At 41.4% G+C, this 25,190-nt stretch overlaps 1 protein-coding gene across 10 annotated transcripts in view; it reads left to right on the top strand.

The window, feature by feature from the left end:
- LOC143017827 (uncharacterized) overlaps positions 1-25,190 on the top strand; it is a 582,072-nt gene that overhangs the window by 532,983 nt on the left and 23,899 nt on the right. For 9 of the 10 annotated variants that reach the window (XR_012965702.1, XM_076172755.1, XM_076172756.1 and 6 more), the window contains 6 exons: positions 13,890-14,051; positions 20,082-20,585; positions 20,934-21,284; positions 22,075-22,272; positions 22,679-22,866; positions 23,174-23,323. Coding sequence is in view for 9 of the 10 variants with exons in the window: in XM_076172755.1 (XP_076028870.1) it covers positions 13,890-14,051; positions 20,082-20,585; positions 20,934-21,284; positions 22,075-22,272; positions 22,679-22,866; positions 23,174-23,323 (1,553 nt within the window). In the remaining variant the exon portion in view is untranslated. The remainder of the gene's footprint in view (positions 1-13,889; positions 14,052-20,081; positions 20,586-20,933; positions 21,285-22,074; positions 22,273-22,678; positions 22,867-23,173; positions 23,324-25,190) is intronic. The other variant, XM_076172757.1, reaches the window with a different exon arrangement.

Below are 25,190 nucleotides of genomic sequence, written 5' to 3'. Positions count from 1 at the left end.
TGTCCTGGACCTATTTTCCTTCGTCTAAAACGAGATTAACAAAAGAAGAATGTTTGAGACTCCATTTTCTCGAGTCAGTGACGTCATGAAAAATTCCTCAGCTTCAGAAGAGTCATGAGGCTTAGGTCACACGTGATGCGGCAAGTCGGCATAATCTACGAACATTACGATGTTTATAGTGTAGACGCGCACACTATCGCCCGTGTGCGCAGTTACTTGCATGTATATGAGCACATATTAGAAAGTATGAAAGTGCTCAACCCTGAGAATCCACTGTAGGATTACCGCCCTACCCATAGATAATCCGCGCACTCCCACTCCAACTAAAACTTCACAAGCTCGCAGATATACATTCGTATTCGTACACGAAGAAATGATACGAACATATTCCTTCACGTATGAACATGTCTACGGACACACATACGAACACACGTTCTCCTCATCGCCAAGTGTTTTGTATGCAAGACCAAGTCGGGTGTCTTGGATACGAACACTGAATGTCAACATCCGTGTTGGCACACATCATCCAGGCACCTTCGCCTTTGGTGGTGACCCTTCTTCCCGGATTTTCCCTTTTCCACATTTTTTTTTCCAATATATCCAATATTTCCTTGGTAAACACGCAGGGGATCACGATGTTGGTGTTCTTGTTATCCACCACAAGGTGTTTGCTATACACCACCAATTTGTTTAATTTTTCTCCTCATCTCCTATCTTCCCATTCTCCTTGCCTATCTTTCACTTTACCTTCCTAATTGCGCTTCCATTTGTGTTTTCTATTATCCATTGCTTAATCAACCCCCATTCTTTCCTCTTCTTTCCTCTTTCCTTCAATCCCTCTGACTTCTCCGCATCTGCTTCACTTCCCGTTTCATCTTTGACCCCTTCCACGTCTCAACTGCTTCCAACGAACTCTCTAAGGCCGTTAGCACCGTTTGATTTGTATTTAAATGCGCCCACTACCTGCCTACGTAACCGCCTTCACACGTACACAAACTTGCCACTCATTCATGCTCAATTTGAATATAAACAAACATAAACATGAATGATTGAGTGCATCGGTCTTATCAAAGCGTGTTCACCGATGCACAAAGCATATAAATTAATTTGTATTTGGTTTGAATATTCATGTACATAAACATATTTGCATGAATGCAGCGGTCTTAATCTTAAGAGGTACCCACTAGAATATGTAGGTATATTTATCCTTATAAAACACAAATCCTTTCACATTTATTTTGATTTCTACATATAGATGCAAGCTGAATGAAGAATAGTGACTATTTCCTTGTATAAAGAGTGTCATAAATGATCAAACAATCTGGAAAGAGAACAAACGAAAATAGACCATTTGGTACGGAACGGCTCAACACAGCTGGTGAGGACACACGACGTTGTGTTTACGCAACACGAAGTAAAGGTGTTAATGTTTTGCCCAGTCACGTCCTCCACCTTTCTTGAATACAGTGTGGCCGATAATCTTGACCACAGGAGAAGGATGGCACGAAGAGAAACAGTTGTCCCAAAAATAACCCAAAATTTTACTCCGAACGTTGGGATATTTATCCTCAAATAATGGAATCGACCAGGAATTCATACAAACATACATAAATACATACATGCATATATACATACATACATACATACATGCATACATACATACATACATATTTACATATATACTTACATACATACATACATACATACATACATACATACATACATACATACATACATACATACATACATACATACATACATACATACATACATACATGCATACACCAAGGGCTTTCACCCTCCATATTAGGGAGGCTGCCAATTCAAAATCATAAATCCACGTCCCACATACTCCACTCCCATTCACCACCCCTCCCTCCCTCTTTTCTTGGCTCCTCCTGGATGACGGATCATCCCTGTATCTCGCCCACTGCCCTGGGTCAGAAGGAGTAATTCGTAGTATCAATAAATTCAGGACCAGACTTTTTTTTTTTTTTTTTTTTTTTTTTTTACTCAATTTTACAATTCTTTGATTCCCCCATCTATATCTCTTCACCTTCCTTCCTTCCCTCATCTTTTACCATTTTTATTTTCTTTCCTTCTATAACTTCTATTCTTCTCTGTCTTTTCTTCCAACCCAATTCCTCGCTACTTTGTACCCTTCACTACCTCTTTTTTTTTCTCATCTATGGCATTCCCCTTCTCTTTCTTTACATTCATTCCGTTTTCTTTGTTTCTCTTTTTACTTTTAATCCATTACCAATCCCTCTTATTTTTTTTTTGTACTTTTTTATTTACTACTTATTCAGTATATGATTTTTCTCCTATCTTCTTTTTTATATGCCCTCACCTGCTATGGTTATCTTTATTACTTCTGGCTTTCATCTTCTACTATAACTTTTATTTTCATTTTTATTCTCATTTCCTCCCATTTTCCGCATCCTTGCTCACTTCCCTCCGTTTTCCTTCACCCCTCCTTCCTCCTGACTCATCACCACCCGTGACCCGGATGGAACCACTCCCACGTCTCCTCTCTCCACTTCACTGTAGAAATCCACGGCACTCCGCTTTATACTCCAATCACTCCCGCACGCCCCTTCCCACATCCCGACGACGTGAAACAACCTGTAGGACACAGCTGCTGCTCCTCCAGGAGAAGGAGAAGTTCCTGTCGCATTACTTCTCTATTTGAAGCTGAATATTCTCTCGTATGCGACGAGTGGTTTCGTCCACTCCTGCAGATCCCACGCCTTCCGGAATCTTTAAAGGGTTTGCATCATCCTTCCGGTCCACTGTGTTACGTCAGCTCGGCGTGATTGATATATTTTGGGACCGTAGGAAGGGTCAAAAATAGCCACATGGGGTAAAATTGGCCATTATCTTTGTTACCTAATTATGTTTGTCAACAAAATAAAGGGAGGAATTATACAAAACGCATAGTAGTTGGTAGCTCTATTTCCGTGTCTGTCTGTCATAATTATGTAACAAAGATAATGGCCACTTTTACCCCCATGTGGCTACTTTTGACCCTTCCTACGATATGGTTGACGACACATGCTTCCACTTCATCAAGGCCCCTTCAAGTGAATAAAATCGTAAGGACAAGACACTGTATAGAAATCTACAATTTACTTCTGTGACCCTACTTTTTTCCACCCGTTGACTCTGACCTCTTATACGAATAAGCCCACAGACTCCAGGAATCCAGCCTCGGCCTTCCACCCATTCACACGTATATGATTTCCCTGTTTAGCTACACAAGCTCGTCCGGCAGTCATTAGTTCTCCCATTCAGTACTTTGCAAAACACTTTTTTTTTCAAATTCCACTGACTACAATAGAGATGATGATCGTGATAACAAGAGGACATGTAGAGCAAGTTATATGAAAATGTAGGTGACGTTTCACGAATACAGGATGTCTAAGATGACACAACAAAGAACATCACTTCCTCATGAAGGCGAAAGTAAAAAAGCCAGTTATGCTGTAACATTCTCTCCCCCAATCTGCGCGGTTCCATAAGCTGGTTTGCGCAATCGCAGCCAACTGGCAGGCGCAACATTGTCACGCAGTCTGGGCAGCTGTGCTGTCTCTTCATTTTATCATGACGAGGACTGATAAAAAATGCATATCTCATTCAAATGACACTTTTGAAAAAATGCATAAATTAATATATATATATATATATATATATATATATATATATATATATATATGTATATATATGTGTGTGTGTGTGTGTGTGTGTGTGTGTGTGTGTGTGTGTGTGTGTGTGTGTGTGTGTGTGTGTGTGTAATATATATATGCATATATATATATATATATACATATATATATATATATATATATATATATATATATATACTGAGATGTGAAGACACACACACACACGCATATATATATATATATATATAGATAGATAGATAGATAGATAGATAGAGAGATAAATAGATAGATACTCAAAAATGTAGTTTATTGAATACCTCATAGTATGTAAAACCAAACATTAACCGACATTAGTAAAGCAATTTTTGCTAAACGGGATCTATTATCACATACAATTTTCAAAAGTAGCTGCTGCCTCATTTGTGAGGAACCTCAACTCCGCGCTTTCTCTTTCACCCGAGCAGGTACATTTCTACTTTTGTCTGATTATTCTTTTTTCCATGCAGTACATTCCCCCGCTACAATGAAACACTTTTTCTCCTAAGTACACTCCTATCTTATGCAGTGCAGCCGTCTTATTCTTCACAGTTCATTTCTTTTTCTTGATGAGCAGTTTGCGCATCAGTCTCTCTATCCTGTGTAATACGTCTTCATCGTCCGCACAGTTCAGTTTCCGGGATTGATTTTGAGTATGTCCTTGTTAGAGTGCGGTATCGCTGATTTGAGAAGACAAAACATGGCACTGTGGGACGCCACGGCGAATCAGGGTACGCGTTTATAAAGATTCCCAGAATTTCGGATCTTTTCCCGAAAGTACAAGAATTCTATCTTTCATTTGTTTTTGCAGGCGAGCCATGTTACAGAATTTATTACCTTTTCATGAAAGCACAGAAATTTTTGTCATTCCCGTATTGAAAACTCTTAATGAAGTATATTAAGAAATTTAAGATATTTTCAGTCAAAGAGATTTTCTTCTGGCGGAAACTTCCCACAGTGTTAAGGGTAATAATTATCTTATTTCTTAAAATATGACTATTGAATCTATATAAAGGTTATGGCTGTCATCATACCACTCCATTGAGATGACCTCAATTATATATTATCAATCCAACGCGGAAACAGACAGCAACCACACAATCATCAACCGAATATGATATCTGGTCTGCCACTTGAAGATTTGTCTCCTTGTTACGATATGTCACCCGTGTGGCATTCCAGCACTGGATTGAGATAATATTGCTTTTGGACGGTGATGGATTAGTGATGGTCCATTTACGGCCTCAGAATGCCGGCCAACTTTATTCTCCAGTATGTCTTCACGTTAGCACATATCTTTTATCCAAAAATTTCTTTCCTCTCGCCAAGGGCCTCTCTACCTATTTCTTTTATTTTCACGTATCGGTGCCATTTATGTGGTGCTATTCATTTATCTTCTGAGGAATACTTCAATACTGAATAAAGTATTCAGGTGTTCACTAACTAATTTTTAGTTTTTGGTTTGTTAATTTCATTGTGAGACTCTCTACCCTCAAGGTGGCCCATGGACCAGAAGGTGAGGACTTTTGTTCTACTCCGAATTCTGATCAGGAGAACAGACGATAGCATAGATGATGATAATTGCATCATGAATATACGTGTCAATAAACAGAATCCTAACATGATCAGAAAATAGGATACAACATAATCACTCTGAAGAGAGAGAACTGTAGACACACGTAAAAATCAAAACTCAAAGAGTAGACTGGGCTGTCAATGACAGAATTAAGAACAATTTGGTCAGGTTGTGCTGAAGTCCAAACTTTAATTTGGATCCAAAATACGCTGGCCTACTTTAGGCAGACTCACAGTATGGTGATCTATATGAGACAAACTTACAGCATTTCAGTGAACTCTCAATACCATTGGTCCAACTAATTGAGATGGTCTAAGGTGAAGTTAGGATTGGAATGAATACAGTGTGATCTACTTTACACCAAACTTAAGTGCACTGAGGCTGTCTCACATATGAGTAGAACAGTTAATATATAACAACAATCATCACCTAACCAATATACTACCGCAGGCTCATCACACTGCTGTAACTATTACCAGATCACAACACTCCACATTACAGTATACCATTCCATACCTCACTGGACCCCACCACAGTTAGGAAATAAAACACCCCTACTGCTTCACAGTGCCTAGTCTTGCAACAGTATTCCTACACTATTATTCCTCCTATACTTCATCACACCATTATACTTCTCAAGAACCTTTTCCTCCTACTCCACTACAGTCACCTCCTTCGTCACTCCACCACGTCACGACACCACAGCAGCTGTGAGGTTTCCCAATACACTAATGCCTCTTTACTCCTTTCGATGCTCTTCTCAACTTGTACATTTGTTCTGGTCGCTGCAAGGCAATTTTACTGAACTAATGGAAAACCCCCACCGGAATGAAAGGATTATACCTAAAGCAATTAACCACTTCACTGATTTCACTATTTCTTTTGGATGTTGTCATGGAATTCTGTTTAGCCGAGGGAAACTCCCTGTGCAGTGGCAGGATAGTCTTGTCATCGAGATCGAGTCACAACAGCCGGACTTCATTCACCGTCACAAGTCAAGCATCAACAGCGCCTTATCCAACACGCCACATTACGTCTCCCCCTAACCCCCACATCTCTCCATGACCTCCCCCAGACACACCTGCCTATGTCTAATGTTCCTGGAATTTAGTTCCTTTGACATCTGACACCCCGACCATTACCTCCCTTCACTCATTTGACAACAATACGTGCTACCATTGTGCATAGGACGACCGAGCGCCCTGACTCAGTACATAGGGTTTTAGGATATCACCAGACAGTCTTATTCTAGGAAAGGGTGACTTGGGTGTCAGTCGATGAAGATAATTAACCTGACTCCTTTCCGATCCTGAATCGTTATTTTCTCGGTTATTCTTTTCACTGCTAATTTTTTTCCATGGACGTATTGGTTACGTAGCATATAGGGTCCCATAATGCAATGCCCAATTTGTATTTTGTACAAATACGGATGGACAAATGCAATTGGGGCGTGAAGATCGGAGACTGCGTCTGTCTCGCGTGCACGTAGAGATTGCGTTGCGGGATGACTCACGACTCAGTTGACCGTGAGTTTCTTCTCCACAAGTTACTTCGTCTCCTCCGCATGCCAGCAAGAGAAAACGCTGATAGCCGCGGCCTTCCAGACTCAAGGCGCGAATACTGTTTGTCGGAAAGGGCGGGGCTGTTACAAGGAGTGGGATTGACTGTCGAAATTAGTTCAAGCTCAGATTCAATAAGAATAAATAAATAAATAAAAATGCAACATTATGTTAATACCCTCGCCTCGATAAATCATTTCTCAAATTTAATTATGGCTGTCACTAAACGATTTCATTCAGCTGAGGGACGGGCGAGAACTTGGGCTGGAAGGGTCACTATATTACTCTCCTTAGGCAACTCCCTCACAATTTTCCCGTGTTTCGTGTATAATGCTAGTATCTACTAAACACCACACTTGTTCATTTTTCTTTTGCAATGTTAGACATACTTTAGAACTGTAATTTTCTAATCGAGTCTTAGCGACATAGTACTCCATGCAAGCTCCCAAATATTCTTGTAACGGAGTTTCAACCTCACGAAGACCTCACAAAGCTGGAGGATTTATCACTCACCACACGTGGATTCCATGTTACTTGGAAACAAAATTTTAAACTTACTTTGTGTAAGCATTGGTTACCTGGGCAATGTGGGAAGGCTGGACAATGGAGGAAGGATGTGGGGACAAGTGAGGCAGTGAATGGGGGCTAGAGTTCGGGGTGGGGAGATGTCAGAACGCAATGGTGAGGTCGCCGGTGGGGGTCATGCCCTGAAGATCTGGAGGCTTAACACGGTGGCAAGAAAATCGCGGGACCTTTCACACGATGTGATCTAGTGTAGATATTTATCACATCGAGTGAGGGAAAACATCCACACCGTCGCACGCAAAAGTGTTTCATACCCTCCTCAGTATAGGCTGTACTTTATAGACTTACGTGGTGGGAACACCCGAAAAAATCATGTGAAGAAGATCTTTCAGTTGAATACTATCAAGTAAATTAACGTTTGTAAGCAAAAGAAAAAATATAATATTAAAAGTTCTGTGGTGTGACCCAAATTGTCTGCTCAACGTGACCTGCACATCTCAAGCCAAAGCCGTGACCTTCAGCTTAGGTCACGGACCGTAACGTTCACCTCTTGTGTTCTGACCTACACTATTGTAGCACTTACTTCATATCCATTGGCCTACAGTATTCCTCTTCTATAAGATATTAGATTATCATGGCATAGCCAGTTACATGCATTGATTTTTCATAATGTGTATGTATTGCAAGGTTCTTTTTATACAATAATTATTTGTTATATTCGACCTGAAACACTTTTTGAACTACCATCACATAGTCAATATTGTCTGATCTTAGTTGCAGGAATGATCTTTCCTGTACTTTAAGCATCATCATCCATTTTTCTGGCAGAGGATTTCAAGCTAAAGGACCCCCCCCCCCCCAAGAGTTACCATCAATTTACCTGTGAACGACGGTAATCGTCTTCATATTTGTTCTTCGGCTTACTGCTGGACGATTTCACTCAGCTGAGCGAAACCTCCCATCGTTTCTCTAGGTCACTGGCTCCCGACCTTTTTATTCATAGGTCCTATACTTATGAAATGCTATTTTCTTAGCTCCTGGAGACCATTAGAAATATTGTACAGCGTCCACTAACTCTCACTATTTTTGTGGAGGGAAGAGAAATTGTCCACATTTTTGTTTTTCTAGTGAGCAACTGTCCTTAAGCAACTTTATATATGCCTTCCAGTTTTTGTTTTACGTTGGAATGAAGTCATAAAGAAAAATAAATACAAGGAAACAGATAAATAGATAAATCAACAAATAGTATAAATAGGTAAATAAATGAATAAATGAATAGATGAATCAACAAGTAAATAAATAGATAAACAAAAAAGCAATGAATGCATAAATACATAAAATATATGAATACATAAAAAAGATGAATAGATTCACAACAATTTTGGGTAGGAAATGTTAGGTTTGGCTTGTTTAAGTTAGGCTAGGTTAGGAATTTTCTGTGTTTTTCCCATGTTTTTATTCGAATTCCTCTCGCGGTCTCCACCAGTGAATCGTTGTGGTTGAACCTGAAGCTTTTTATTTTCACAGCCTGACTGCAACAAGCATACCAAGATCAATGCCGTCTGCAGGGAACATGATGATCGAGCACTCTCCTACCCACACATACACATACATACCCTTCAGCTCTGCTCGAGAGTCAACCGAGAAAACTTGAAAGCGGGGGTCATTATTTTTTTTTTCGATTCTTCGTTCTGCAAATGGAAGATCTTGAACCTCTCCGTCACTCTTCTCAAGTGCTCTCTCAATTCCTTTGTCTGTTTTTTTTCTATCACTTTTTTTTTTGCCTTTTTCAATTGTGCCTTCCACCACAGTAGCCGTAACCCTTATACAGAAGAGAGTTCTGTGGTCGAAACGCTCGAGCGACCTTCAACCCAACACTTCGCTTGTCTAACACATTGTTCGACTGACACCTCACCGTGTCACCTCCTCTCCACCCACAGCTTCACTCACAGAGGAGCCGCTCTATCTGACACGTCCAGTTGACACTACTTTCTGATCTTATATTATTTCACATATGACACCAAATTTTGTATTATTTTTTCTTTACGGCAGAGCTTACTTTGGCGCTTTACTTTATTTCGATAGTAAGATACGGCAGTCCACGTCTTCGCTGTAGTTAAAGGAAGTCCATTTAATTCAGCTGAAGAACGAGATAGGAATCAATATAGGGGCCTCGATTGACCCAGCAAGTAACGAGTTCGTTGACAGCTGTAAACCAGAGTCAGGACCACAAACTGAAATACGCCATCATCTCGAAGAACTTAATTGAACACCTCTCTCCCTCCCTCCCGAGCGACACCTCCACCCTACACCTACGACCTTGACACCCCGCCTCCCTCCTCCCTCCATCTGATACCACATCTCCACTAAATATGACACCTCCCGACCCCTCCACCTGACACTCCCTCCACCCTCCTCCTTCGTGTATGACTCAACTCCACACGACGGGCGTAACCCACTCAATTGCACACACACACACACGAACACACGTACACACACACACACACCCATAGCCAGTGTTTCGAGGATGTGTAGGATCATGTTACTAGTATTGTGTAGTAACGTGAAAAAGAAGAAGAAAATAGTGCCGCCGTATCGTCGTCGTGTAGCTATCTCTCGAAGCGAGGATGATTGCCTCCATTTAACTTCTGCATTTAATTTCATTTAGTTTCTCCATTTAACTTCTATTTAACTTCTGTGGGTCCTCTTGTGATTCAGGAGATCCAGATTACAAAGGATTACAAAGGCGGAGCCTGCCGACAGGAGACCTTTTGGTCCACAACTAGGTCGGATGCAGATGTTGCAGACGGTAGTGGGAGAAAGTCTCTGGCGGTCTTGGTGTCTTTGCCTCTTCTCTAGGTTCTGGCGCTTTTGGTTAATATTGTTGGTTCTCTCGGTTTCAAAGATCTGGGCTCCTTTATAGGTCAGGTGTCTCCAACTGTCCCGGTCTTTGGCCAATTGTTCCCAGTCGTCCCAGTGGATGTTGCAGTTCTTCAAGTTGGTCTTCAGAAGGTCTTTGTACCGTTTCCTTTGGCCACCGTGAGTCCATTTCCCAATTCGCAGTTCAGAGTAGAACAGTTACTCCTGCAGTCAAGAGTCACACCCAATGAGAAGCAGATCATGTTAATGGCATGTTACAGTGACGTGAGAAGAAGAAAAAGATACTACAGCCATGTCACGCATTAAATTTCTTCATGAATTCCTTTAGCAATGGAAGCTTCTCACACCTAAATAAAATCGTCTAGCATTAGCCAGAATAGAAATTCTAAGCGCAAAGATAGTCCTTAGTGAGTTAGCGTTTTATGTAAAATGTAAAACTTTAAGAGACGCAATAATTTGTAAATGTTGATACTTCCTATCATCTAACGATAAAGAACGGCGATATGTTCCATATGTTCTATCCTGGAGGTCGTCAAACGATTTTATTTGGTTAAAGAAACATCACCGTGACAAAATGGTTGACCCATTTATTACGGACTGCCCTTTTACTTTGGCTATTGCTCCCGTTAGACTGTTTCTCCTGGCGAATGCTCCTCGCTGTTTTTCTGTGGCACCCTACCCGCCCCAAGGGAGAGAAAATTACTTGAGTTGTTCCTTTCCTCATACGGCATGGGTCAGGAAGTTTTCAGGTTATCTATTTAAACAATGACATCCATTTGCTTTCGTGAGTGTTATTTTGCATTGTGTATGAAACTAGTATGCTAGACGTTATGAAATATAATCTAACTTGACAGTTGATTCACTTACTGCAATCCCCACAGGCCAATGCCTGCTCAGGCATCATGTGTGAGTGGACCCTATACTGAAGTTTGCGACTTCAGAATTTACTGGGGTCTTGATCCTATAAGGGTGACTTTGTGGGGGACTCCCTAAGGGTGACTTTGTGGGGGACTCCCTAAAGGTGACTTTGTGGGGGCCTCCCTAAGGGTGACTTTGTGGGGGCCTCCCTAAGGGTGACTTTGTGGGGGCCTCCCTAAGGGTGACTTTGTGGGGGCCTCCCTAAGGGTGACTTTGTGGGGGCCTCCCTAAGGGTGACTTTGTGGGGGACTCCCTAAGGGTGACTTTGTGGGGGACTCCCTAAGGGTGACTTTGTGGGGGACTCCCTAAGGGTGACTTTGTGGGGGACTCCCTAAGGGTGACTTTGTGGGGGACTCCCTAAGGGTGACTTTGTGGGGGACTCCCTAAGGGTGACTTTGTGGGGGACTCCCTAAGGGTGACTTTGTGGGGTCTCCCTAAGGGTGACTTTGTGGGGGACTCCCTAAGGGTGACTTTGTGGGGGACTTCCTAAGGGTGACTTTGTGGGGGACTCCCTAAGGGTGACTTTGTGGGGGACTCCCTAAGGGTGACTTTGTGGGGACTCCCTAAATCACATTATGTATTGCACGTAGTCCCTTATAGGGAGAACACTTTCCCCCCTACTCCCCCTGAAGGGGACCTCTTAGGAAATCAACCGAGATTCCTTGGGTAGGAGTTCACTCCCTCGACTGCAAAAGGGAGAGCTATCCATCGCCGGAAACAGAAGACATCAACTTAAGCCACCATGTCAAAATGGATGGTGGTTGTCACGGTCTTGTAATCACGTTGCAACATTGAACCTGAGGCTGAAGATTAGTGTTGTGATCAAGGCTCTCTTTCTCTCTTGTACAAACTTCCTCTCTCTGTCTCTCTCTTTCGTCCCCACAGGAGATAGCCTCATCTCATTTGACCTCCATAAAGACACGCGTTTTTGTGTACAGTGTATACACTGTGTGTGTGTGTGTGTGTGTGTGTGTGTGTGTGTATGTGTGTGTGTGTGTGCGCGCATACTTGCGTACATGCATGATGTTGCATTATAAGCTATTCGAAGTGTCTATGTATCTGTGTGGAAAGTTGTATTTCTTTATACCCTTTACACATTTATTTTTCTCATAACTCTTAAAGCCCTTACGTCCCTATTCAAGAGAATACTTCTGTCAATGTGTGTGTGTGTGTGTGTGTGTGTGTGTGTGTGTGTGTGTGTGTGTGTGTGTGTATGTGTGTGTGTGTGTATGTATGTGTGTGTGTATGTATGTGTGTGTGTGTGTGTGTGTGTGTGTGTGTGTGTGTGTGTGTGTGTGTGTGTGTGTGTGTGTGTGTGTGTGTGTGTGTGTGTGTGTGTGTGTACGGATGTGTGTTAATCTGTTTATCTATTTATTCGTATATTTCTTTCTTTTTGTATCGTGTTTAATCACAGAACAAAAGAGCATCTGTCATTAAGCTTCTCTGTTGGCATATATAGATTAACATAATACCACATTCACCCTTTTATAGCGTTTACATAACCAGCAATAATATCTCCATGTTTTCATCCACATAAATATACAAATATTTCCTCAGTTTCTACATATGCTATTAGAACGTTGCTCCCCCCAGCACCCACATCTCCAACGCTTCTCCATCTTCTCTTCCTCCACATGAGGGCAACAGAGGTCACTAGAAGACGATTAGTAATGAACTAACTTCTCCCTCCTGCGCAGTCGACATGACGTAACCTTGACTCATTCGCGCATGCGCGGTGGTCTCTCCCACCTCAATCGTTTTGCCCTCCTCTCCTATACCATTTCACCCCTGTTTTTTTTTGTTTTTGTTTTTTTACCAGACTATTAAATAAAGATATTTTGGATCTGCTGTTCATTTATCTCCGTTCAATAGCTTTCTTCCTTACTTTTTGTTGAATAACTCTTTCTCTAATGTTTATTTTAATCATCTCACCGAACTACATATATTGCTCTGTCTCATATTCAGTCTTTATACTCGTATGTTTGTTTTCTTCGTTGTCCTTTTCATAACGTCATGTCGGTTTTGATTCTGTTGCACGCAGTTGCCACAGGTGGCTAAAATAAAAAGTTCTTATCAAATTACAGCTTCATATAAATTCGCCACGCATGTGTTGTAACTTTTTATGGTTTCTAAGATTAGGATTGCATTGGTCTTTTGGTTTTGTTATCAACAAACAATATCTTCCTGAATAGGTGTCCGGGAAACCTTTGTTCTTTAAGACGACATGACGTCACTGGTACTACGTTATATCTTGTTAGAAATGGGAGAAGAAAAGCAGCCTATTTCCGCTACAAGCAACAATGGGTTAACAATTATTTTACTTCTGTAATTTGTGACTATCATTATGCGCATTTGAAATAAAAATACAGTTCTCTATATTGGTAACCTAAATATTGGAAATCTCCGGAATCCAGAAATTAGTGGATACTTGAAGAAGTTACTGATATTCTATTATATATTCGAATGGTGTTTTTGTTCCGATTATTGGATATTTCTGAATTAGAGATCCCAATATAGAGAATTATATATAGTGAAATGTTAACCCCACGAAATATCATGAAACATCGAATGAAACTTTACCTCCCTTATGGAAAAAAATTAAGTGGTCGATTACTGATCAGCCCTCAAGATTTCGTTGGCATTTAGGTGAATATTTTTTTTCATATACAACAGTTAACTGTTCCTGAAATAAGTAGCAGGAGACTAATTCTTTTGTTTTTGTTTTTACAGGCCTCTGACAGCTTCACGGCCCCACAGACTGTTGACCAATGGACAGCCACCGATGAGTGTTACGTCACCGATGTGGGCGTGTCTAGCGTCTCGGCAGCCAATGAGGATCTCTCCCTCCCATTGTCAATCGACTCTGGGTTAGACCTCTCAAACGATTACAAGGTTGTTCAATATATTCTAGTATTGATATTTGAATAGATTGGACTTATATTAAAAGATATTGTTATTTGGAATAATAGTACAAATATTTATTTGCAGTAATAATATACACTTAGCTACTAATCTTTAAGGCAATATTCAAGGACATTTGAACTTTTAACATTGTCAGTCACACGTTCCATAAGTTTTCGTCCTATGGCAAAAAATATCTAATATTGTCTTTGGTTATTTACAATATTTGTAATGATAATAACTTGATAATAACATACGGTATTAAGTGGCATTAACAAAAAATATATAAATCTAGTGAAAGTATACACTTATTCCTTTGTAAACCAACAAATATAGATATGATAACATAACTTATAAAAATGCATATGCTGCCATGAGCACAAAAACAAGACTGTGCGCACGCGTACACAATTCCCTCATTAAATACAACACATACCTCTGAACACGCACAAACACACACACACACACACACACACACACACACACACACACACACACACACACACACACACGCACACGCACACGCATTACCCATAGATCGGTCATACGAGCTCTGAGCTCTCTTCCGGGAGGGAAATAGCTGTCGATCACGAGTCCAACACGTGATCCAAAGACCAAGGTGTAAGGTGAATACGTACACACACACACACACACACACACACACACACACACACACACACACACACACACACACACACACACACACACACACACACACACACACACACACATATATATATATATATATATATGCGTGTATGTATATTTGTGTGTATGTGTATACACGTTTATGGAACATTTATCGTGCAATGAGGCAGCTCACTGGACCACTCCTTCTGTTTGTGTCACTGGGGATAAAAACATAAAACCATGATGGATTGCAAATTCAACGGCTCCCACCAGAGGGCAGAGGGCACCAGGGACGTCTACAGGTTGAGTGCGTTGTGTCTCAAGATTCCTTTTCCGCAAATGATTTCCGTTACGCCGAGTGAGGGCGGGTCGGGCGCCAGACCGGCGTCTGGGCCCAAAAGTAGTTCCAGTGCGGGTTCTCTCAAGGACCACCGACAGAGCGAGGAGAATGGTTCCAGCATTCCCTTTCCCTTATATGTTTAACCAACACTTGTATTCTTAGACATAGTTTAATTTACCTCTACAAGCGGAAGTCGGTAGCTAAAGAGTGTCTGCACATATGTAAGCATATACATATACAATTATGAATACATACATTGATCGATATACAAATAAACACCCATGCGTAGGTATGTGCATATACACTCATGTATATAAACATGAAATATGGGAGAATAACTGAGTTCATTACCAACATGTCGAAACGTTGAACATAAAATTGAAGGAGACTGCAAGAGACCATAAGGCCTACACTAGGCATTTCCATATCATCCCCATTCATAAAGTTGTCTAACCTTTCCTTAAAACAACCGATAGTTTTAGCGCTCACTACCTGGTTACTAAGTCTATTCCATTCGTTGATCACCCTTTTAGTAAACCAGTTTTTGCCTCTTTCCTTCTTAAATCTAAATTTATCCAATTTAGATCCATTACTGAGAGTCCTACCCTGTTGTCTTAATAAGATTACCTTGTTTGCGTTGCCCTTATCAAAGCCTTTGATCCACTTGAATACCTCTATTGGATCACCCTGCACTCTGCGTCTTTCTACAGAGTGTAAGTTAAGGTGCCTAAGCCTCTCTTCGTAAGGTAAATTTCTGAGCCCATGTATCATTTTGGCCATTCTTCTCTGTACTGATTCTAGTGAATTGATGTCCATTTTGTAAGACGGAGGCCAAAACTGTACCGCATAGTCAAGCAAAACACTAGATAGAATTTGATAATTACCTCTGCACTTCTATTTGTAGCTGTCCTAGTAATGAAACCTAATGCTCCGTTAGTTTTATTCCTGGCGCTAATGCACTGTTTCCTGGATTTAAGGTCAAGATTCACTAGAACTCCCAAGTCTCTCTCGCACTCAGTTCTTCTCTCGTTTTTTCATTTCCTCTCTGTCCTTAAGTTGTGACAATGAATAATTATGAACATAAATATATACATATACAAATGTATAGATGCATAATATATATGATTATGGTTACAAGCGTACACATAGGCAAAGATACACGATACTGAGGATACAAACTAATAGTTTAGGTCCCCTGTAGTTACAAACACATTCACTAACGGTAATCTCTTCATATATGTACACGCGAACGGCCGCACTTACTCAACACAGACACGACGACAACTTCTCTTCTTCCTCCTTCTCCTCCTTTTCCTTCTCCACCTACTCTTCCCCATCCTGTTCTTCCTACTTCTACTTCTTTTTCTTCTCTTCTTCTTCTTCTTGCTTCTTCTCCCTTTTCTTATCCTAATCCTCCTATTTTTCCTCCACTTTCTTCTCTTCTACAACTTTGTCTTCATTCCCCCTCTTCCTCTTCATGCTCCTATTTTTCCATTTTTTTTTCTTTATTTGTCCTCCTCTCTTTTTCTCTCAGTTTCTCCTCCTCCCTTGCCTTATCCTAATCCTTATACATTTCCTCCTCTTACTTCTCTTCTCCCTCTTCATCCTCCTCCTCTTCTTTCTTCTCATCTTCCTCTTTGTCATTTTCCTCCTCTTCTTTTCGTTCCTATTTTTCCTTCTCTTTCTCTTCATTTCCTCCTCCTCTTCCTCCTCCTCCTCCTCTTCCTCCTCCTCCTCCTACTACTACTACTACTACTGCCACTACTACTTCCTTCTTCTCTTATTCCTTATCTTAATCCCTCTATATTTTCTTCTATTTGTCTTCTTTTCTACCCCTTCCTCTTTTTTCTTTACTCCTACTTTTTTTGTTTTGGCTAAATGCAGGAGATTTTGTGCAGCTGAAACGGCAAATTTCAGGACTGAAGGAGATACGGTTCTAACTACATTTCCTTCAGTCTGAAGTCACCTCCTCGATTTCTTAAAATTTCCTGAATTTAAGTAGAACAAAATTAGCTAGTGTAACTGTAGAGATGCCTATTCTAAGAATATTCGATAATTTTCGTTTTTTTTTACAATCGCATATCAGATTTCTAACTTGCAAACTCGTCCGTTATAACGAATTCAAATCAACAATAGCCTCGTTGACTACATCGCATTGTAAAGAGTCCGACTTTGATCTCTGATACTAATTCTCCCGATATATTTTGTCTGCCCTTTTTATACCTGAGACCGCCTTGTCTGACGAGCTTTAGGACACTCCCAATAGCCTTGAAGAACTAATGGTTGTCTCCAAATGTAAATCGTCTTCTAACATGTAAACACACATAAACACACACATACGAGCGTGCGCGTGCGCATACACACACACTTACACACCAACACAGACACACACACACACACACACACACACACACACACACACACACACACACACACACACACACACACACACACACACACACACACACACACACACACACACAAACACACACACACATACGCACGTACACACACACATATACACACACATATACACACTTGCACTCGCTCACTCACTCACACACATATACACACACATATACACACTTGCACTCACACACACACACACACACACACACACACACACACACACACACACACACACACAATCACAAGTATAGACATAATGTCTTACCCGATCTCGATGATCGCCACAGGCTCATATATACAAGAAAAATCACAAAAAACGTACATAGATTTCCATTTTTATGTAATTGGTTGTCATATAAACGTACATGCACATACTCTAAACCAATTCAATTACTTTACTATAGCTTCTGCCTTTTATCGTTGAGCTCCGCTTTGATTATGCACTACTCTAATTTCCCCCTTTCATTCCCATCTCTTTGATCCCTTCCTCTTCCCCACATCAAGTTCAACTTCAACCCCCCCCCCTCAGATCTAGGTTCCCTTCACTCATGTCGGAGTTCATTTCTTGCTCCTTTCTTTCTCTTCCCGTTTTCCCTCGAGGGCGAGTCGTTTTCTTTTACTGACGCCCCCTCCCCCTCAGTCCCTCCAGCTGGTCACACCACCCTCTATCCGTGAGTTTCACTTTCGCAGAAGTACCGACATAGTGTAGATATGCGAATATCCATGTATGCGTACTGTATAGATATGTGTATACCGGTACATGTACATACAGTATACATATGCATATATGTATACATAAACTGAATGTATACATATATGCGCATATAAATGTGCATATAAATATACATGTGCATATACATAAACATGTACATATACGTGTATATGTGCATATACACATACATCTACATATACATATACTTCATGAAAAGTGATGGCTAATTGTGGATTTGTTATTTTTTTAAGTTATTTTCAATATGCCTTACTATGGACTTAATTTCCTTTGAAATGAGGTTGGTGACTTCACTGTAGGTGGTCATGTTTGCTATATCGCAATTTCAGGTTCAAGACCCTTCTCTAGTAACTTTGGGGATAGTCTATCTGGTCAGGATAAGAAGTGTTCCGGTGAATTATGTAATGATATTACTTTTTATACTCGAGCTTTCATACTTGCTCTTCACTGCCGGAGGTTACCGGTCACCTGGGAGAGGTTACCTGGTAACTCAGTCAGTAGTGATGAAATGTCACCTGCTAGGGGGGAGCCTCCGGCTTCGAGTTGTGATGAAATATCTTATGCTTGGGTTTGTGGCCTTTTGTCTCGTACTTGGATTTGTGGTGTTATGTCTCACGCTTGGGTTTTTGTTGGTTTGTCTCATGCTTGGGAAGGTTTTAAGGTCATCTACTTGTATATTTAGATTTGGGCTCAACTCTTTAATGTATAATGCTTCTAAAATTGGGAGGCGTCTATCCTCTGCACATATCTATAAATTTTCAGTGTTTTCTTCTACGATGTTTCTTGTTAGTGCTATGCTATGGACTTTTCTTAAGTGATTTTCAGGGGCTCCTGATGCCAGGTGGTATGTACACACATACACGGACACACACACACACACACACACACACACACACACACACACACACACACACACACACACACACACACACACACACACACACACACACACACACACACAATATATATATATATATATATATATATACATATATACATATGCATATGTGTGTGTAGGTGTGAGTGTGTGTGAGTACTTAGGTATATGTGCGAGAGCATACATGTTCATATAAGCATGCTATTTCAAGCATGCTTGCATGAATGTGTGGCCTTATACTAATGCAAATACATTTGTGTACAGAAATCATTTTGTAACAACACAGCTAAAACACTCTTTCCTGTAGTTGGCTGGAATCTCCTTATTCAGTATCTCTCTCAGTCCGTGCTCGAGAGCTCAGACATTTCTTCATAGACGCGCGTTATGAGATTTCAAGAATAATTATCTGAGTTCGTATCAAGTTACCTGGACTCCAGAGGCCGCTAAACAGCTTTATGGCTGAAGGTATCTGGATGTTTATTTGTTTGTGAAGCAGGAAGGGGATTTCCTTTACTTGTTTACGTCATTAAAGTAAAAAAAGATATATAAAAAGTATTCCTGTTAGCACGGGTGGACAATGCTTTGATTCGTGACAAACTCTTCCATGGAATTCGCTCCTTCCCTCAACAGAACAAAATCACTTGCTGGCAACTAGAGCAAAATTCAGACAGCGTGACTTCATGTCATGTCAGGGGTGTTAACAAGAGTCATTAAAAACGAAAAGTACCGAAAGCATGAAGTGTGTACTCCTCCCTGTTCAACTCCCTCATTATAATGTTATCCAATACAGTGTCTGTTGTTACCAATGTCAGACGATTTCATTCGTTTGAATGATGTAGATGGCTCTCTGGACGAAGCCTTCATATCAATCCCGAGATAAATAGTATTATCTAGCATACACTGCAAAAAGAGCTGAACAGTACATCACGGTACTTAAATTGTTGTTATCTCTTACTTTATTTCAAGGAAGTTCTGTCGTCCCGTATATTGAATCCCTTTATTTGTTACCTTTGTTCTTCTTTGTGTTCCCTGCAGAGGAACCGCTTGGAGGAAGGACGGACGTGGCTGGCCCAGCTGACGAAGTCCTCGGCCGCCGGGGAGTGTGAGCGCAGTGCCGCGGCCCACCTGGCGGCTCTCTTGGACTGGGTCTCCCCTTACGTCACATCCGGGCACTCCCACCATGGCACCACCTCGACACCCATGAGCCCCACGCTCACGTCCACGCCCACGCCCTCTTCCAAGGGCATGGGGGTGGAGACTTGTCACATCACGGGCGGGATGGCCACCAACGACGAGGCCCCTTCGACGCCCACAACACCCACCACGCCCACGAGCCCCACCGCCTCGGACAACAACAGCAATAGTGCCATGGGGCCCCGCCCGCCCTGCGAGGGGACCAACAGCGAAGAAGATGAGGTCGAGGAACTGGGAGGGTCTGTGGTCGAACTCGGCCGGGACTTGAGCCAATTGGCCGGGCGTCTTCATGATGCCCTCGCTTCCCAGCTATCGCATGATCCGATCCTCTTGGCCACTATTTCAGTACGTACTGTAGACATATGTTAGAAAACGCAGGTGCACACACACACACACACACACACACACACACACACACACACACACACACACACACACACACACACACACGTGTGTATATATATATAAATATAGATACACACACACACACACACACACACACACACACACACACACACACACACACATATGTATGTATATATATATATATATATATACATACACTTATACATATATGTATATGTACATGTATATATCTGTGTGTATATATAATAATAATGCAAAGGAAAGGTCATTGTTTCACGGCTGGTCACTATAGTATTAAAAAAGTATCATAACTACCTCTCCCTGCAGAAACTACGCACACTGGAGGAGACCCTCTGCCTGCTCCACAACCGCGTCCGTTCCCTCTCAGAGGAGAATCGTGACCTCCACGAGGCCGTAGCTACCCTGAGCGAGGCCCACGAGACCCGCACCGAGGCCTCGGGCACCGAGTCCGAGATAGTCCATCGCAAGACGCCTTCCCTCCACTCGGACTTGAGTGATGCCGAGTCCGATGCGGGCACGGCTTCCTCGCCGCCGAGGAACCCGGCCACCCTCCTGAAGGCGGCCAAGCTTGCCGCCCTCGACGTCACCGCCAGCTTCCAAGAGTCCGGGATCTTCGACACCTCGTGCGAGCTCGTCCACACGGCCACGCAGACAGAGGTGAGGGCGAAGATGCCAACAAGTATGAACTCTTTCTAAGCTTTTTGTAGGCAGCATAGTAGTTTTTATTTGATGTAGTTTTTTCACAAAAGAAATGTTGAAAGACTAACCTATATATAAGTACTTCATGCATGATTTAAGACTGTCACTGTCGAGCATTTGAAGAAGTAGGTATGCATCACCAGGGCAGTGTTTCGAAATTTAGAAACGATACTTACTTCCATGCGGCCCATCAACATAGTGTAGTTTCATAGCTAAGGCCCCATTTGTTGAAAAATTAAATAAAAATTAGTATATTGGACATGAATATTTGCTTATAAGTTCCTGGTAGATATCCCAGTCCGACAGTGAGGTTTAATGATAAAAAATAATGCAAAGGCAACATTCATAATGCCTACAGTCATTACGTAGGTTCACCTCCCAAGTTAGAATCTAACAAAGGATTATACGATTTTTAGTAGATATGTTTTAGTAATACCTGGATAATGTTTCGTTGTTTTCCTGTATATTGTTATGATAAGGCTAGGTCGAGTAAATGCATGATCCTTCGAATCATTCCTCTTTTCCGTCTATTTCTGTTTTCCTTTTATTTCAACTGTCAAACACTTATGAGCTCTGAGTTTCACCTTTCTCTCCAGCTCCATTCAAACCAAATTCAGTTCTTTTTATTTTTAATTGTAATGTAATTAGTGTGTGTTATTGATTCATTTTTGTCTAACTACCTTTTGAAAACTTTAGGAGCATGTTTTGATTTCTCGTCTAACAAATCACACTAACAAACCACCTTCAGATAAGTTCCCAACACCTTGGTGACATCGGCAAAGAAGGCCAGGACGAGCTCCTATCCCAGGCTGAGTGTGAATTACAGAAGTCTGAGTGTGACATGCAGAAGACCGAGGTGGACCTTCGAAGTGCTGTGGCACGACTAGCCTCTATCAAGTCGGCGGTGCAGGTCCGTGACCTGAAACATCGACTGCAAGACCTACAGGTAAGGGATTAGGAAAACTTAAGGAAAAGAAGGAAGACGCGGACAGGGGCAAAGGGATAGAGATTGAGAGAGAAATATGGATTTCAAAGAAAATCTTAATAGTAATATCTTCAAGTCGTGGCCGCCCTTTGTACTGTATATTTTTTCCCTAATTTGATTGTCTCTTCCTTACCCAATATTACTTTTCATTTTCATCAATTTTACCGCCAGACTATTCTATCAAACTTCGTAACACCCTCTCAGTTGCAAATTGGTTATAACCTATCTTAATCATCCCCTTCCGTCTCGGGTGAAACATTATTTCTCATTCTGGCCTCCCTCAGTTGCGAGACCAATCGCCTCAGGAGCTGTTATCATATTATTTCTAACACCTTACCCAACCTCCTTTCCCTTGCTCCTTCTTCAGGAGAGCGATGAATACCTTTGCGCAGCCATCGAGGAGGACCGTGTCACCCTGAGCAAGCTCGAGTATGACTCCTTCGTGCTGGCCGAGAGAAAGCTCCAACAGGAATGTGAACACCTCAAGTACGAGAGGCAGCAGATAGAGCAGGAAACCAGGCTCCTCAAATTAGAGAACAAAGAGCTCAGGCAGAGGTAAAGTCGAAAATAGATTTGAATGTTTGGAGATACACCATCATTCTTTGATAGATTTATACTTCGACATTTTTTTTTTTATATCTTGCTGTCTGTTAGTATCGTGCTTCTAGTCACAATTACAAATGTTCCCTGGGCGCAAAAAGTCTAAGGAATCGTGAGGAACATGCAACTAGCTCTACCATTAGTGTCACGGATCTATCATCATTTTGCTTCATGTACCTCAGTGCCCGCAATCTAATACATCCTTGCGCAGTGATATTTGTTTCACTATTTGGTAATAAATCCCTTTATTGTCGCATTCTAGAACTGGGAGCAGCGCCGAAGAGTCGCTAAAGGGAAAGATCAAGGTTCTGACTGACCAGCTGTCGTACTCGGAAAGAGTACGGAAGGAGAACTTCGACGAGAAATGTGAGCTTGAGGAGGCAGAGAACGATGCACGCCTCATGGTGCAGAGGTAAGTACAGTATTAGTATCAACACTTCATCGGCGATAACCAGCGTTTCTATCTTTGGGGATAATATCTAACCAAAGAACGGAGTCTCAGAGGTGGTAAAGAAAGAAGGACTAATAGAGGTCAATAGTGATCTTCATTATTCTTTAAGTGGAGAATAGTCTTCAAAGAAAAAAAATGAATCTGAAGTATGTACAGTAGCTCTTGGGGTTGGTAATAGGAGTGTTTTTGACATAGAAAGAGTGAAAGATTCAGTAACCAGCAAATACAAAAGTAAGTTACAAGAAGAAACGCAAAATTTACGTGAGGACATGAAAGGAATTTTCATGCAAATATGTGTTCCCGAACATACATAAATTCCTATACACACACGTATACATACGCACATATATACACACACACACACACACACACGCACACACACACATATATACACACGCACGCGCGCGCGAGCGTGTATGTGTGTGTACGTGTGTTTGTGTATACTTACATGCATACGTGTATACTTAGAGATATACCTGAAGAGAATCGCCAGTAACGGCGTATGTTATCACAAATAATTCCCGACAGTTGCCCCGGTTCGAATCCCGGGGCAACTGTCGAAAATCATTTCAGAGATATGTTTCACATGCAAAATCGAGGTTACATACATAAAGACCCAGATAACCTCGAACGTTATACAAACTCATATGAGACCCATGACTTGTAAATATACACTCCTTACTCGTTTGGACGAGTTAGCGCAGCGTCTTTTTATCATGTTCATTCATACATATATCTCCACGAAATCCCAACACACGCAAGCGCTATAGAGATGTGCAAAAACGACGCAAAGTGACCTGGAGGAAGTCTTTGCAGTGGCCTTGTATCCGGAGACTGTAAACCCGATTGTAATCAATAGAGCGCTAGACTTACCTTCCACAGACAACACACACACGCACACACAGACACACACGAGCGCCTGCAATGCCTCCCGCTCAGTTCCTGCCAGGCAGTTCGGTTGTGTGGGCTGACCTCCGCAGATATTTGTTCTTGTCTAAACACGTTTGTCTGATGGCTGGCGAAGAAGAATCGAGAGTCAAGATGTTGCGGGTAAGTGAATAACCATCCTTGGTTTCCAAGTTCACGTAGTCAAGTGTTCTTGTGCTAAATAGGCAAGAAAGCCTTAGTGTATTCGTAATATGAAAACATATAGTTGTAATATCTCAGGTCTGTGAGATATGTGTGATAATGCTTATGATAACAGTTACTATACGGGAGAGTAGCGAGGTCCGTTTACTATCGGAATGTTGTTAAAGGTCAGCGTGTTAACTTGATCCGTTACGAATCAATCATGTAACACAGAAACTTTCGCCTTTCTGGTTCCTATCCTTTTGAGAATCGTACCCAGTACAGCTACATAAACAAGTTCCCCGTCACTTTCTTGCGTATAGTCTTAGACTCTGGTGACAAAGACATAGAAAACCATCGTGATAAAATATCATGGATAAACAAACGGAGACTTTCGCTCTCTTCTGTTACCAAGATTCACTGAGTGACGCTGTTTCAATTACATGTGAATTGAAACCCTTTTGATGTTACCACATTCTTCAAACCACTGAGGAATCTATTCCTCCAAGTGTACAACGCAATGTACCGAACACTATGTCAAAAGGTTGTCATGAGCATGATTTTGTATCGAGGCTTTGGTAGAACAAGCGAATGTGAAAAACGCAGTAGGTTGCCTGCGAGCAATATACATAATTTCCTTGTAACGAAACCTAAAGATTTAATCCTCTGTACAAGGACGTGTCTTAAGACAATAAAAAAAGAAAAGAAATAGTAATGATAATAATGATAATGATAATAATACTAATAATAATAATAATAA

The sequence above is a fragment of the Oratosquilla oratoria genome, chromosome 33 (assembly GCF_046742065.1).
Source record: "Oratosquilla oratoria isolate Oo_2021 chromosome 33, ASM4674206v1, whole genome shotgun sequence".
Classification (NCBI taxonomy): Eukaryota; Metazoa; Arthropoda; class Malacostraca; order Stomatopoda; family Squillidae; genus Oratosquilla; species Oratosquilla oratoria.
Note: the sequence above shows the minus strand (reverse complement) of the source record. Positions and strands in the feature narration are given on the sequence as shown.